The 15515-nt window shown below is 37.1% G+C and overlaps 1 protein-coding gene across 2 annotated transcripts in view; it reads right to left on the bottom strand.

Annotated features, from left to right (window-relative positions):
* KLHL5 (kelch like family member 5) overlaps nt 1-15515 on the bottom strand; it is a 54626-nt gene that overhangs the window by 22729 nt on the left and 16382 nt on the right. The window contains exons 1-2 of one of the 2 annotated variants that reach the window (XM_060777822.2): nt 10409-11169; nt 2751-2933 (exon numbers count right to left, since the gene is read on the bottom strand). In XM_060777822.2, coding sequence (XP_060633805.1) covers nt 2751-2933; nt 10409-10788 — 563 coding nt within the window. In that variant the 5' untranslated portion in view covers nt 10789-11169. Of the gene's footprint in view, nt 1-2750; nt 2934-10408; nt 11170-15515 lie in introns of those variants that run through there. The other variant, XM_060777823.2, reaches the window with a different exon arrangement.

The following is a 15515-nucleotide window of genomic DNA, read 5'->3' as shown; positions in this document are numbered from 1 at the left end:
AGAGAGAGGAAGCAAGAGAGGAGGGGAGGGAGGCTGGAATGTGTACAGTATGAAGAAAGATGCTTCTGTCTCTTCACTCTGTGCTTCCTTGCCACAACTTTATGATTATTCCATTTTAAAGCTGATCTTTCTTTTATTGTTCCATGTGAATGTGCAGGTTATGCCTTACTGTTACACTTGCCAACACACATTTTGTGGCCTCAAATGTGCCTCCTTGCCACGTTTGTGCTTCTAGCATTTTAAAGTTGATGTTTCTTTTTTATTGTTCCATGTGAATATGCATGTATACATTATTTGTTATTTATCAAGTACATTTTCTTATTTAAAAACATATAAGCAAAAAAAGGGGGGTTTCAGGGACCCCGGAACAGATTAATAGCATTTCAATGAGAAAATTCGCTTTGAGATAAGAACATTTTGAATTAAAAGCTTGGTCATGGAGCAAATTAAACTCTTAAGTCAAGGTATCACTGTAGTAGCAAACACACAGAGAGGACTGTGTTTCCTTTTTCTTCTTCAGGTACTATTACTATTGCATTGTCTACTGCTACCACAACTGGTATTCTGTTTATCAAGTATGGAGGCCCTGTAAACCTAGAATACTGCAAGGAATTCCAGGGAACTGATTGCATTTTGGATTCCTGATTTCACTCTGCATCTTATATTTGGTGATCAAAAGCCATGATCCAACTTAATTTGTGCTGGATACATACAAGGAAAAAAATGTTGGCTATAACAAAGCAAAAAGGCACGTTATGGGTGAGATTACATGCTTGGTTCCACCATAAGACAAAGAATACTGTCTGTAATTAAGTGGTTGGGATAGCAGATGTAATAGTAGTAAGTGTAGTACAGGTAAAATTCTCCTTATCTGAAATGCTTGGAACCATAAGCATTTTGGATTGAAGCTTTTTAAAAAAAAAATTGAGAGAGAGATCAGTATTTGCACATATGTCCTTTGAGGATGGGACTCAAATTATACTCTATGGGGAGAGTGGGCAGGGCTACCGCCAAAATGTTTCTTTTAGAGATCTAGAAGGTTCTGAACTGCACTGCGCATGTGTGGACAAAGCCATATGTGGAATTTCATAGACACCATGAAGAACAATTTTATGCTCAATATTTTTAATAATTTTATGCATGAAACAAAATTTGTGTCAGAAATCAAAGATACTGTTATCTTAGCCTTCTTCCAAACAGCTGAATAAAATCCCACATTATCTGCTTTGAAATGGAATATATAGTAGCGTGGACTCAGATAACCCAGTCCAGATATTGTGGGATTTTCTGTCTAGATATCCTGGGTTATATGGCTATGTGAAAGGGCCCTCAGACATCTATATAAACAATTTTGGATTTTGGAATTCCAGATAAGAATGCTCAACCTGTCATCAAAGGTGATGCAACCACAGATAGAGGCGGAACTGAAATCAGAGTAGGTACTTAGGTAAATTTCTCAAATGGACCACAACAGATGGAATTATTTGAAAGGTTTTCTGGGAAAGTGAAATGCAAAGCCATGGAGGCCATAACTGATAATCAGATGAAGCTCTAAGTTGAGGGGAGTATTTATGGTGGGACTTATGACCATAATTCTACAAGGATTATGGTCATAAGTCCATAAGCTCAGAACAGTCACACAGATGCTAATAGCAGAGATGGTCAATTGCCACAAGGTAAGAAGGTGTGATGCCTTACTCTGTTGGGTCCTCTTTCTCATCAGAGGAGTATTAAGATAGGCCTAAACAGAAAGAAGCAGAGAAAGCATTGGGGGATTTGACCGCCAATCAATTTTTAGATCAGAGGTTGACCCAGACCCTAGACTCTGCAACAGGGATCCATTATGACCAGAGAGAGGAGTGAGACACTGAGCATTTCTGTCTTTGAAACAATTTCTGGTAAAATAAGCAAGTTGTGTAAGATTGCTAGACTTCAGCAGAGTATGTAATGGCAGAAGATGATGTAACTGAAAATGCTTATAACATATTATAACCTCTTCAATAAAATATCAAAGTATTTCCTTTTTTCTTGCACACTGCTCTATGACTAAAATAAATGTTGATTTGGTTTCTTTTTCTTTCTGGGCTCTTTTACTCTTGTGAGCCTCTTTTCAAGGTTTGTTAAGGAATGTGTGAAATGATTATTGTGATGTTGTCATGGATACTGAAGGCCTTGGTACTAATTGTTGTCAATCCTTTTGCCCACAACTGAGCATTAAGCATCCTGGTTGATTTAGAAATTGTTAGTACCGCGATAGTTACACATGTTTCCATGGACTGAATATTTACACTCACCAAGTTAAGCTAAGGCAGATCTTACATTTGCCAGATTTCTGAGTCTCCCCAAGTATAACAGACATTTATCATAGTTGTCAGCCAGAGAGACTTTTGAATGTTAAACAACGCATTGTTTGAAGAGGATAGATAAGGTCACAAGCCTCTGGGACAAGCAATCTCTTTATCTCCAATAAAATTTTCAGCAAAGGAAAAATGGATAAAAATGAAAAAAACACAATAAGTAAGAGAGCAGCTAATTCTAGAGAGGTTCTTTTAGAGTTCCTACTACTGTTGCAGACAAAGAAGTGAAAAGAAGATATCTCACACATGTCTTGATGAGAGTAGATGAAGACTATCATCAAATTCTAAGCTTGCTCTGGACAGGTGTGCAAACTCACATGCACAATGTTAAAAAAAACCATGTAGAAGAAAATTCAGTTCTTTTTCATTTTAGAGAACTACATACATATTTACCTGTGTGCAGGAATGCGGCGATCACCAGCAACTAATACCACATCACACAACTGTTTGTGTCTCAGGTAATTTTCCATCTTTTTAAAAGTCTGTTCTGCATGGTTGAGGGCTTGAAAAAATTCATCAGATGTGCAGGGTTCCATAGTATGACAAGACGCCAGAGTCTGGCTGCTGTTGGACGTCCTGGAAGGAAAATATATACACATTTCAAAGTTGTCATAACAGTTTTGAATTTTAAAAATATGAAAATATGTACACAAATGTTTATTTGAAAGCATTAAATTTCTATTTGGACATGAAACCCTCTGGATGGTTCTGAGGCAGTCACTTTCTCTCATGATTGTTATGAGGACAAAATGAAAGGAGAAAGCCATATATGTCACCTTTGTTACATTGGAGGAATGGTAGAACACAAAAATAAAAATGTATGCACATTAGCAAAATAGAATATTAACCCGCTTCTATGCATTTTCAACATGTAATGAATCCCAAACAGTTTCAGTTTCCTCTCACACTGGATACTCAATTAACAGTGAATGTAATGCAAAAAGGGTTTTAAAGCCTAATATGTTTGGCATTCTCAGTAGCAACTGGCTACATAGTAATCTCTTCTGCAGTCTACAATGTCTGTATGATTTGGTTCATTTCCATGCATTACTGAGTAAAAGCATTGTATAATGTGGAGTTATAACACAATATTACAGGTCAAATTACAACCTGAGCTGTAAATCAATGCAACACATTTAAAAATGTATTTTGTGTTCTTCTCTTAAATTTGAGTGTGATTTTCCCAATGTTTTTAAACAAAGTCTATATACCACAAACCTGCACATTCTTAGATGTTTTATTAATAGTTTTAATAAAGCTTAGGGTATTATATGATTATTGTCGTTTATAAGATGTTTTATTGTGTGAAATGCCCAGACATCCTTTGTTATTGGGTAGTATATAAATACAACAAACAAAGAAGCAAGAGGTTTTTAAAAAGTGTTTAAAAGTATGGTGACAATATTTTAGTTTGTATATCTAGACTGAGACTTTTCTGTACTCCAGTATATATTTTTATCAATTTGCTGACTAGACTATACAAAATGGAAACAATTCTTCTGCAACTAAATTCAAACAATGAGTATCATTTTACAATCTCCAAACATCCCAACACCATCAAATGGATCGCCATGCTAATGAACATTTTGTGCCTGGGAAAGTGGTTAATTGCTCAGCAAAGATGCAATTAATGGCTCTGGCATTTATGTGACCATAATTAGGTTTCAAAATTAACAGGCTATTAACATGATGTATGGATGAATGGTAGAAGGAAAGCAGAAGTGACCTCTAGCTTATCTTCCAACCAACACCAGCTAGAAATGAAGCAGCAGATGACTTAATGACTGCAAAGTTTCCACATATTGTGTTTGTGAGGCATCTTCATACCTTACACAGGAATACAAGCTTCTAGAAACAGTAATAATGAGTCAGACTTAGTTTTCATCCAGTAATGAATGCCATATCTATCTTTCTATCTATTCTAAAGAGACCTGCTTTTCTTTCAGAATGTAACAAAGGTTAAAGAAACTAATCCAAGCTGATATTCCTTATCTGCTGTACTACATCTCCCATAAACAAATGCCCATGCAGCTGAAGTAGGTTAGGAAGACACCATTGTAAATCAGTTTTCTGCACAGAGCTTCCAACTTCTAGTTTCCAAGTTTTAGTCTTAGCCTCTGCACAAGTGCAGTGCAACTTTTTCAATATATCTGTTTCAACTCAGAATTGAGACAAAGAAACCAAGCAAGGGTCCTTGAACGCTTCTTTGGATCCAGGCTCTAGGGTGCAAACTGGGTTTAATACATACAACCTTCTTGACTAAGTCACCTGAAAAAGTCTTTCCACAAAGCTTTATATCCAAGTCATGATATAAAATGGGAAATAGCTGTTGTTCAGTTGATATGGTAACTAAAAATTTGTTGACATTTGCCCAAGGCCAGGGCATATGTTAAAGCAAAGGGAAGGTCATCACAACAGAACACGCTAATGATGTCCAGGAGGGCTACAAGGTCAGTGTTTCCCCAATACAATCTATTAATTTTGCTTTATCTAGCAAACTAACAGGGATATATCCAACTAACTTTAATGGAAAAGTCTATCAAGTGTTACCAGATTCTGAACTTTCTGGTCTACGCTTCACCTAGCAGAACAACTTAATATAAAACCACTGTTATTACATGCATTTGGGGTGGGCACTCAAACAATCCCTCATCATCTTAGTGAACCAGCTAGTCTTCAGCTGCTGCCCCCCACGATGAAAATGCTTTTTCACTCGATTCCATCTACACATTTGGTATATCTGCACTATCCTTTCCCTCTGTAGCAGAAGGAGACATTGGCCTTTCACTCCGAAACATACCTTTGTGAAATGTATGCCTCAGAAGTGGGTAGTTGAAAGGGTGTGTTGCTTTCACCAACACTAGGACATGGGGGCAGAGCAATCGTAAGTTTGGATGCACCTGGAATTTTCTTGGCTGATAGTCCATCACTTCTACACATCCATTCCACTCACACTAGAAAGAGCAGGAAATAGGAAGTGTCTCTTCCCCTTTTCCTTTCTGGTGGTTCTACAATTCCCTCTTCTTTTTCTCAAAGACTGGAATGAGAGATTTTTTTCAATCTTGGACTGTGCTTGGCTCTCTGTGTGTGAAGGCTTTGAAACCAGATAGCGGCACTCCTGACTACCTATCTAGATTACTCTGTTCTAGCCCTTATTGCTGTAACTGAGAAACTTTCTAATAGAGGACAAGTAGTTTTTGTAGTAAATCTGGTTCCCTGTTGATGGAAATAATCTCTGCTGGTAAAGGGATATTTCTGCCCCATTCAACCACTCCTGCTCAGGGATCCATCCAAGAGGACTGCAATTCTTTCTTAAACTTCATCAAATGCTAAGGTCTAGCTGGAGTTTCGGCACTTTCTATAAAATGATTTAATAAGCTCTCCGGCACTTGAGCAGCACACTAGATAAATACTCAATACCTGAAACAGTAATGAATAGCTTTGAGAAGGTCACAGTGACTTGGCTTATACCTCGTGGATCTGATAATGGCTAACTGCTGCAAAGAGGTTTTTTGCTTGTTTTTTTTCTCTCTTTTTTTGCCTCTTATCTGCTTTGTAGCAAACTAGTCTCATACAGAATCTGAACAGACAAACTATGGTTTACATTTGGCCTTCAAACAAATTTTGCAAACCAGTATAAAAAGTTGATTTGTTGACACATTTGATGGCCAGAGCATACTGTAATTTTCTGTATAGATGCAATGGCAAACTGCTGTATTGCAATCATCTACATAATAAACCAGAGGCTATGGAAGAAGGAGAAAAAGAAACTCTGTAGACAAGAGAGAGAGCGAGAGAGGGCTTTGGATAGCACAGGCAACAGATGTGGTGTTTGTTTTACTGTCTGTGATCCTGTTCAGAAGATTTCAACCTTATTTTCTGTCCCTATGATAACTGGATTTTTAAACATTTGCCTTGTTGTGGAAACAAATTACTAAGAAAAATTCAGTTATTGTAAATTGTAAAATAATATTTATATTGCTGAAAAATTAATAAATATCTAGATTATAAACAGTATTGGAATCAGGAGGGTGGCGAAGAACCAGACAAACACAGACTTTTGGTTGTCAGGTTGCAGGAACATGTCCACAGTAAGTATTGCAGTAAAGCTTGAGGTAGAAAACAATGTGATATACCTCAACCGATCTACCTTACTCTCGTTGTATGTGCCTTCTTATAACAGGCAAAGGATGTGCAGCTACCTCTAGAATCTCTTTCCATGCATTTGGGAACAACAGAGAAAAAGGGGGAAAGTGAATTAGCCTGCCTCACCAAATACCCCCCAATAGAAAGAAAAGCATACTTTTATAGGTTTGACCATCAAAATAGAATTCATAATACAAACAGAGGCTGGTGAAATTAAAAATAATCTCTGAATTAATTTTGGAAGAAGCTTTCATGTAGTCTGCAGAAGGCTCAAACTGTTTTTTGTCTGCTTATGCAAAGCTCACCTGAATGGGCTGTATTTCATTTCCCATGTGCACATTGTTAGTTTTAAATTGAAACTTTGGTGGAACGTGATATACTGTTATTTTTTGGAGCTATAGGAACCTATTCCTATTATTTCAATTTCTTTCATCTCTGATACCAAGGAAGTGTCCAGGAAGACATCTACTTCATTAACTGAAGTATACTGACACCTTCTTATCCTCTATTTTAGTAGCTAAAGCACAAACAGCTACTTGCGACTAATATAAACTGTTATCTTACAGAATTGCTACAATATACCAGCTAGTTAAATCGTAACTGTTTTGTATGAAATCTGTAGTAGACTTCAAGTACCTCTGCATAACAAATACAGTCATATTCAACTGTCAACTCCTACCAGACTAAGGAATATAAAAAGAGAAGTAAAATAACATGGTTGGTATGGCCTTGCTATCTTTTATGCCTTGGAAACAACAGTAAAGGAGGACAATTAAAACATATCTACAAAAGGTGGCACTATACGCAAACGTTTCTGGAAAAAAGATGTTGGTGAGGAATTTATCTCAAAAACAATAGGACTTTAAACAGTTTTTCTTGCACTGGTTCCTTGTCAAACTAGACTATTTAATATTTCATCAGATGCTTAGGAGAAATAAATTTTAAACATTGATGAAAATATGACAAAATATACCACGATTTTGCTTATATTTCATCTTTATGGCTCATATATTCTAAAATAATTATTCCCTAAATTGTATGAGAGATATCTGCATTGCTTAGACTGATGGGAAACATGGGATTTTACATAGTGAAGGAGATCCAAGGTCATAAAGATATTTTCTATTTTTATGGCAATGAATTACACAGGCACAAGAGAAATCTACATTCAGTTTCTATAATATTCAAGAATGACTCCTGTAGAAAGGAAATTGCATAAGACAGATACCATCGAACGATGCTAGAATTTTTAAAAGTAGCCCATCTCTTCCCAAAATTCATGGTTTTGAGTCGGGGTGCTTTGAGTGCAATTTTCCTGCTTCTTGGCAGGGGGTTGGACTAGATGGCCCACAGGGTCTCTTCCAACTCTATGATTCTAAAGTCTTTGACATCAAGAATATTAAATATATTATGGTTTGTTTCTAAGAAAGTTCGCAATTTTGATCCCTCAGTTCCAAATCCTCTCTGATATACAGAAAACAAAAGGAAAGAGGAAAAGAAATACAGTACAAATGTGAAATCATAAATATTAGTCCCATCTGAGTCCTTACAAATAATAGGTACTTAGTTACTGGTCCCCAAGCCAAAAGTATCAGTAGTGGAGAAGCCTGAAAGCCCTTAGCTAAGCAAAAGAACTCTGTGTCAAGAACACAGGAGAAACAGTTGTTTTAAATTGAAACTTTGAGTATTTCAGGTCCTACCTCTTGAATTTATTTTTCTATTCAACTGTCTCTTCTCAGCTTCACAAATGCCTGCAAAAGTTGAAGCAATCCTGTCTCACCTTCAGACAGGTAGATAACACCTCTATCTCTCTTGTCAGATACCAGGCATTTTCAGTTTATGGACAAATCTATGAACCTGAATTTACTGTGGTTTGTAGGGATGGCTATCCTGCTAAGAGGGGTGTGGGTTTCTACAGGGTCTGTTATGTTGTTGTAAAAACAACAGGAGATGAATGACCTGCTTGCATACACAAATAGCTCCATACCTCTTCTTCCATTGCAGATAAACTGTGTCATATATACAACAGTAGGACTGTATCTGCTATAATATGTATGCATGTGTAGTTATGTTGTCACTCCAGCCATATCTACCAACATATGTACGTTAATACCCTTTCCCCCCTTGATTTAAATACTGTCATTTTCCCTTGAAGAATCACTCTCTGGGAATTCTGATTACCAAGAAAACAAAATTGCAGTACTTTACTGTTTTGAGCTCCAGAGGAACACCTCTGCAGGACTTAATTTGTTCTTTACAACATTCATTTGATATCTTCAGCATAAATATGTATAGTACTGGAAATGCTTTGTACAAACACTGAACAGATGTTGCTGAAAATGTTAAAATGAACCGCATTCCACACAGCCTAAGGTGATTTATTCCTGTCACCTCCCTTAATTATTTACACAGTTGAATAAATTTACAGTTCAATGATTTTTTTAAAAAAAATGCTTTTCATTCAAACAGTTGGGATTTAAAACCCGCCTTCAACTTCTGTGTATTTTTCTACATAACAATTATAGACACATAAGGAGAGGTAAAATGCTAAAGTGTGGGTTATTTTTTCTTCCAACACATTGTCTTTGGTGCACCATTTTTCAAAAGCAAAAAAGAAAACCAACTGAATACACTTTGACATCCAGTGCATAGTTGCATGATAAGATTTAGAAGAGGTCCACTTACCACTAAAGTTCTAAGGAGAAACAAAAAAGTACCACCTTGAAGAATCCCTCTCAGTGATGTAAAAGTGATAAAAGAAAACCTGACCTTTTCTTAAACATAAAGGAAAAAAAACTTACTATAAAATACTACTATAACACAAAAAATTATAGTCCAATCTTACACATCAACTCAATGTGAATACTACAAGTGCTGCCTTTAAAACCCAAAAACAAAAAATCTTTAGTTGTATAATGTCACAGTAAAGCATTATTTAGATATATGACAAAGGCAGACCCAGTTAAATATTATCTACTACCTAAATATTCTCAACTACTTCACACCCAACCTCGATGAAGCTATTTTAGCATCACGCTGACCTTAAATTTTAATTCCATTCTCATTCAAAATCAGAAGTACAGACAGTCCTCGAGTTACAAACATCTGATGTACAAATGGCTCATAGTTAAGAATGGGAGTGAGAAAACAGGGAGTGAAAGAAATCTACCCCTATGAAGGGAAATTCACTTCTGAAAGAGTTAGCATGGGGAAAAGGTGTCTGCGCTGAATCTTTTTCGCCAATCTTTATTCCCACACCAAGACAAATTTTTCAAAATCCAATTACCACAGGGACAGAAAATGAGGGGAAATCTTCTGAACAGGAGCACAGACAGCACAACCAACACCAGGAGGTGTTAACCCTTCTCTATGCTATCCAAAGCTTGCATGTGTGCGCGCGCGTGTGTGTGTAGCTGGAGTCACACTTTAAAAATATACCTGTTCCAACTTACATACTTACTTCTCTATGCTATCCAAAGCTTGCATGTGTGCGCGCGCGTGTGTGTGTAGCTGGAGTCACACTTTAAAAATATACCTGTTCCAACTTACATACTGCCTGTACTGAAAGCTGTGAAAATAGGTCAACATAACAAATTAAAATACAGAACATAACAAATTAAAATACAGAATACATAATATATCTCTAGAAGACAGAGCTTCCTGTAGCTGATACAGAAAACCATTTTTCCTGCTCTCCTCAGATATACTTTTGATACAAGCAATCAAAAGTGACATTTTTTCTATATTGCTGCTCATAATTTCTCCAAGGCTTTGGCTCAACTGAAGCTGTCAGTATTTTTGTAGTACTGCAATGGAGCATTGATTCCCCCCTCCCCACAAAGCCATTTCACTTGCAGACAAAAATATATGGCACCAATAATTCCTTACAAAAAGAAAGTAACAACCTGCATGAACTGCTATCAGATACATTTTCTTCTTCACTGAGTCCCTCCCCAGCACCAGCTCCCTCAAGCCAGTGTGCACCTCCACCGTCCTCTGTGGTGAGCTCAAATGCAGGCACGTCGGAGCTGAATGCCATTGGCCAAGAGGATGAATTCTGGAAACTCTTCTGGTTGGACCTTTGGAAACCAATTGAGGCAAAAGGTAGTGACAGGTTCCCTGGATCCAAAAACTTTATTCCAGTTGTCTTGTTCGGTCCTTTGTCCCAAAAATCTCCTGGGTGGCAGTCTCCGCTAGGATTAGGAGGAGATTGCTGGTGACCAAACCACTTCCATCGGATTTTTAAAATCTGCTTCACATCGAACTCTTTACGAGAGCCAGACATCTTCAGCGCAAGCAAGTTATCGTCTAGGCAACGGGGCAAGCAGCAGTGCACATAAAGAGGATTTGTGCATCCAACCAGGACAAGATAAAGGCATGGTCTGCCTGTTTATGGATAGCTGAGGGGCGTTGGGGAGGGGGAGTATATGAGACAAATAATTTCAGAAAACCCTCTTATCTAAACAAATATAAGGGATTATTCCAGGAAAAAGATGAAAAGAGAAAGCTAAGTTGCTTTTTTTCATCCATGAATACCAAACAGCTACATAAAAAGAGTAACTGCATTTGTTCCGGCTTGCCTCTTCATCTTTATATCATTAACTTCTAACAGCACTGACAGTTCGCATTAAAGCACTTTCAGGGACTGTCCACAACCTCCTCCTTCAGCCCACAGAATGACAAAGAACATTATGCTGTATCTCTGATGCTCTCTTGCTTGCTCATCCTGTTAACTCTTTCCTTTACAAATACATAGGGGAAGATAATAAAGGGGATGGGGGACAGAGGGGAAGCACCATTGTATTTTAAAAGGCAGAGAAATGAGTAGTTTTGGTAGAAAGGAATTGTGTGGAAAAATAAATTTGTATAGGAGAAAGTTAATTTTTATTGCCTCTCCAATTTTACACAAATACTGTATTACTAAAATTGTCAATGCATACAACTACAATAAATAATAAATGGTGATGAACTAATGAATTTTTCCTCAGCTGTGAGTCGCCCTCGACCGCTGTGAGTCGCCCTTGGGCTTCAGATACAGCGGTATACAAGAATAGTAAATAAATAAATAAATAAATAAATAAAACACAAGAAAAGAATGAGACCTCCAAAAAAAAACCCCAAAAACCTAACACTTTGCTTTAGGAGAACAGAAAGGAGCACAAAGTTGAGATAGTAAATGCAAGCTAACAATAGAGCCAAAGGAAGAAAATACATCTGAAAAACATTGTTGAACTTAAAAATGCTAAATGCAACAATTCTTAAAATAAATCATAAGCAGGAAATCAGTTGACAAAAGAGTGAAATAGCTAGAACAGGGAGACCACAGAGCAACTGAATGAATTATGTGCAAGAATTTCCATTATAGAAGATGCTAGACAGTTAATATGCCTGTGATAATCTGTCATCACTGCTAATTGCAGAGATCATTTGAAGAAGCAAATTATAAAGAAATAATAAAATAAAAGCTTCAAGCACTGACTAACTGCAGGAGGACTTTATATTCTCGTTATACTTCATGATTGCGATCTATTCATTAGCTCTATCTTGTTCTTCCTTAAAGAATGACAACACACTTCACGCAAGATCTCAAAAAGTTTCTTATCTAAAAATTAATTAGGAGCAGAAATTGACAATCTTTTTTTCAGAAAGGTGAAGATGCTTTGAAAGCGGAACAGGTTAGCACCATTACTGAAACCATGTATAACATCATATATTGCCAAGTTTAATTGTGCATTTATTTGACACACTTATATGTGTCATCTTTTATCCAATGAGCACAAGAAAGAATCAGAGCCCTCCTTTTTCCAATGTGATCATCACAACAAGTGTCAGATTGACAATAACCCAAGGAACCATGAAACTCACAAAACCTACTCTTCCTACTTTCCAGTCCACACTAGGATGCTGGTCAGATTTTTTTGTATTGTGTACTGTTCACTGCCATTGGAAGCATATAGAAATCTGGAGGGACACAAGGAGTAAAAACAGGAAAGTGTTTTCCACAGTAAGGAGCAAAACATTTTAAACAATGGCAGCTAAGATGATAATAAACAAAAACCAGGGGAAGAGATGATTCATAGAACTGACAAGAGAGACCTCAAAAGCTCTATTACTGCAAGGGAAGATGTCAACAGTTACATATCATACAATTCCTGCCTCTGAAACTGGCATGAAAGGAGATAACCTATATGGCTATGAATTGTTCCACAGCACGGTCCAGAAAATGTTCACCCCCATGTGACTGTTGTTATGTGTGACCCTAAGGCAAACCTATCACTGGGGTTCCTTGGCAAGATTTGTTCAGAGGATGTTTGCCTTCCTTTGAGGCCAACAAGTAAATTTCCATGGAAATTTGCCAGAATTCAGAGTGATAGTCCAATGCTCAAACCACTACCTTTAAGATATGCTTTCCCTTTAAAATAGGCTGAGTATTTAAAAAACCCTACTCCAAACTCTGTTTAATCAACTATAACAGAGAAAAGGGTTGTGTGTATTTCTACTCATCTCACTGGAAAAAATTGGTAACATGAACCAATATGTCCATCCTTGCAACATATCAAATGCTTACAAAAAGCCACACAGTCACATTTAGCCTCTCTCCACCTGTGACAGATAAATGATGAAATTCCACAATGGCCAAGTAGGCTAATTAATAGTTGTGATAGAATTACCTATTTCAATGAATTACAGTATATATCCTGACAAAGACAACATTTTAAAAATATAAACATACACTGAAAGCAAACACAGACCTTCACTCAACCATGAATTTTGACGTTTCAACATTTATTCAACATTACTGTATTCACATTGACCTCTTATTGCATTTTCAAGAATTATTGTCCTACTCCGTTCCAGACAGCTATTTTCACAACTCACTCACTATATAATCAGATATTAGGGAGCAGGTGATGGTTAGGAAATTTGCAATAAATTGCTGTTATGCTGATCATTTTCAATTTCATCTAGAAGATGAGAGAGACTTTGGATATCCCCCCCTCCAGCTCTAAAACAGCAACTGCTGTTCTGAGATGTGACAGAGGCAATAATAAATATTGGAAAACATCCATTGTTATTAAAGTAATAGCTGGAGCAATGACTACATCACAAAGAAATGCATCATGTAACAAGGAACAGACATGTAAGCATGGAGGCCATGTTTACAAGACTGTTTGGAACAGGAACATGTTCCACAATGATCTCTGAACATAGCCCAATCTTCTCCTAAAAGGTGAAATGCTGCTGCTTTAAAAACTGAAAGAAGCAGGGATTCAGTTGCTTGCCAAAAAAAAAAAAAAAAAAAAAAAAAAAAAGCCTGATCTTTAAGCAGCTTAAGCTTCAAGATTTGGCAAACTTGACACACAGTCTCAGTAGGCCTTAACTGTTCTGGTTCCAGATGAAGAAAAAGAGCAGGAAGAGAGATCTCTATCATTCCTAAGCCCCAAAAGATTCTGAGGGGCATTTACTGCAATTTCCCACTTCCACTATTACCCTGGCCACAGGGAAGAAAGAAGACAAGGCAGGCAAACCTCCGTTGTGCCTACTTAACAGCTAGCAAAAACCTCCTCCCAGTCTCTTGAATGTCCTGAGATTGTCAATCCTTGCTCCAGGCTTGCAAATTAACTATTCCTAAATCATTCTGGGCGCCTTTTTGGTTAAAGGAAATGATATTAATGCTTCAAATGAATAATAAACAAACTGGTGGGGGGAAGGAGATGAACTGTGAATTGCAAGACAAGCACACATTGCCATCCTGGAACACACTGCAAAATGCAGTTCATCCATTTGTGTTGCAGAATGTGTGAGAACTCTTATTTTTGCACAGGTTGCCTAGCACAGTCTCATGATGTCTTTGGCATCAGCGGCTGTTTATGCAAAGTGAGAACAGAAGTAGTAGTGTCACTGCAATGGGATCCGCTTGCTCCTCTGAGAATCAGAACGTGCTCAGCTTTTCAGACCAATGATTCAAGCCACAAACAAAGTTTGTTGACTTTTAATTTGTGCTGGTTTGAATCAACAATTGCAGGGAAGTTTATGAATCCGCAGAAATAAGGCTCCTCTGTGAATTCTGCTTTACATAGGATTGTCACTGCAGCCTTCCCACCTGCCAACATGACATTTTTCAATGCGAGCACAATTTCACTTATGGCAGACAAACCTGCCTAATCTTAGGCTTTTGGGTCACTGAGAAAGCTGATACTACAGCACCAGTTTTAGCACAGTTAACAACCTTTTGGACTAACTTCCAAAATTTTCCAGCCAACATTTCCCATGAATATACTGTCCAGGTATTCTGTGAGCTGTAGTTAAACTAACTAAAAAGAACTCAACTGTTTCAAGCTCTGGCTGAGTGCATGGAAGCCTTAATCTTTGAATGTCTGATATAACAGGCTGCATTTTTTATTTAATTTTAGTTGTTAAGTCATAATTTGTTTTTATATGTTGGGTTGCCAAATTTCGTTACTATGGATGTATTGTTGTTGTGTTTGGGCATTGGAAGACCTGGATATTCCGCTGTGCTTTTGACTAGGCAATTCCCTGGATAGCTTTGTGATTGTTATACCCAAAACTTTAATGGTAATTTGGTCATATCCTTGTCATTGCTACATGATATTTACACCTTACGCATTAGCTCTATCCTTTAATGTTGTGGCATCAGTCTGTCCACCCTTGAAGAGACATTGAATTTTGTTATTTGTTGTTCGGTTTTGATATTCGTTTCATATACTGTTTGATGTTGTTGTTTTATTTTGTTATATTGCTTTTGATAATATGCATTTTAATGTATTATGTTTTAACTGTTCTGTTTGGGCTTGGCCCCATGTAAGCCATCCGAGTTCCTTTGGGGAGATGGAGACGGGGTATAAAAATAAAGTTGTTGTTGTTGTTATTATTATTATTATTAATAATAATAATAATGAGAGGGCTTCCTTTTTTCCAGCTATCCTGTCTTTACTCTTATGACACAGCAGCTAGTCTATATTTTTATTAGTAACTATCACTTGCATTCTG

Source organism: Anolis sagrei, chromosome 5 (genome assembly GCF_037176765.1).
Source record: "Anolis sagrei isolate rAnoSag1 chromosome 5, rAnoSag1.mat, whole genome shotgun sequence".
Lineage (NCBI taxonomy): Eukaryota > Metazoa > Chordata > Lepidosauria > Squamata > Dactyloidae > Anolis > Anolis sagrei.
Note: the sequence above shows the minus strand (reverse complement) of the source record. Positions and strands in the feature narration are given on the sequence as shown.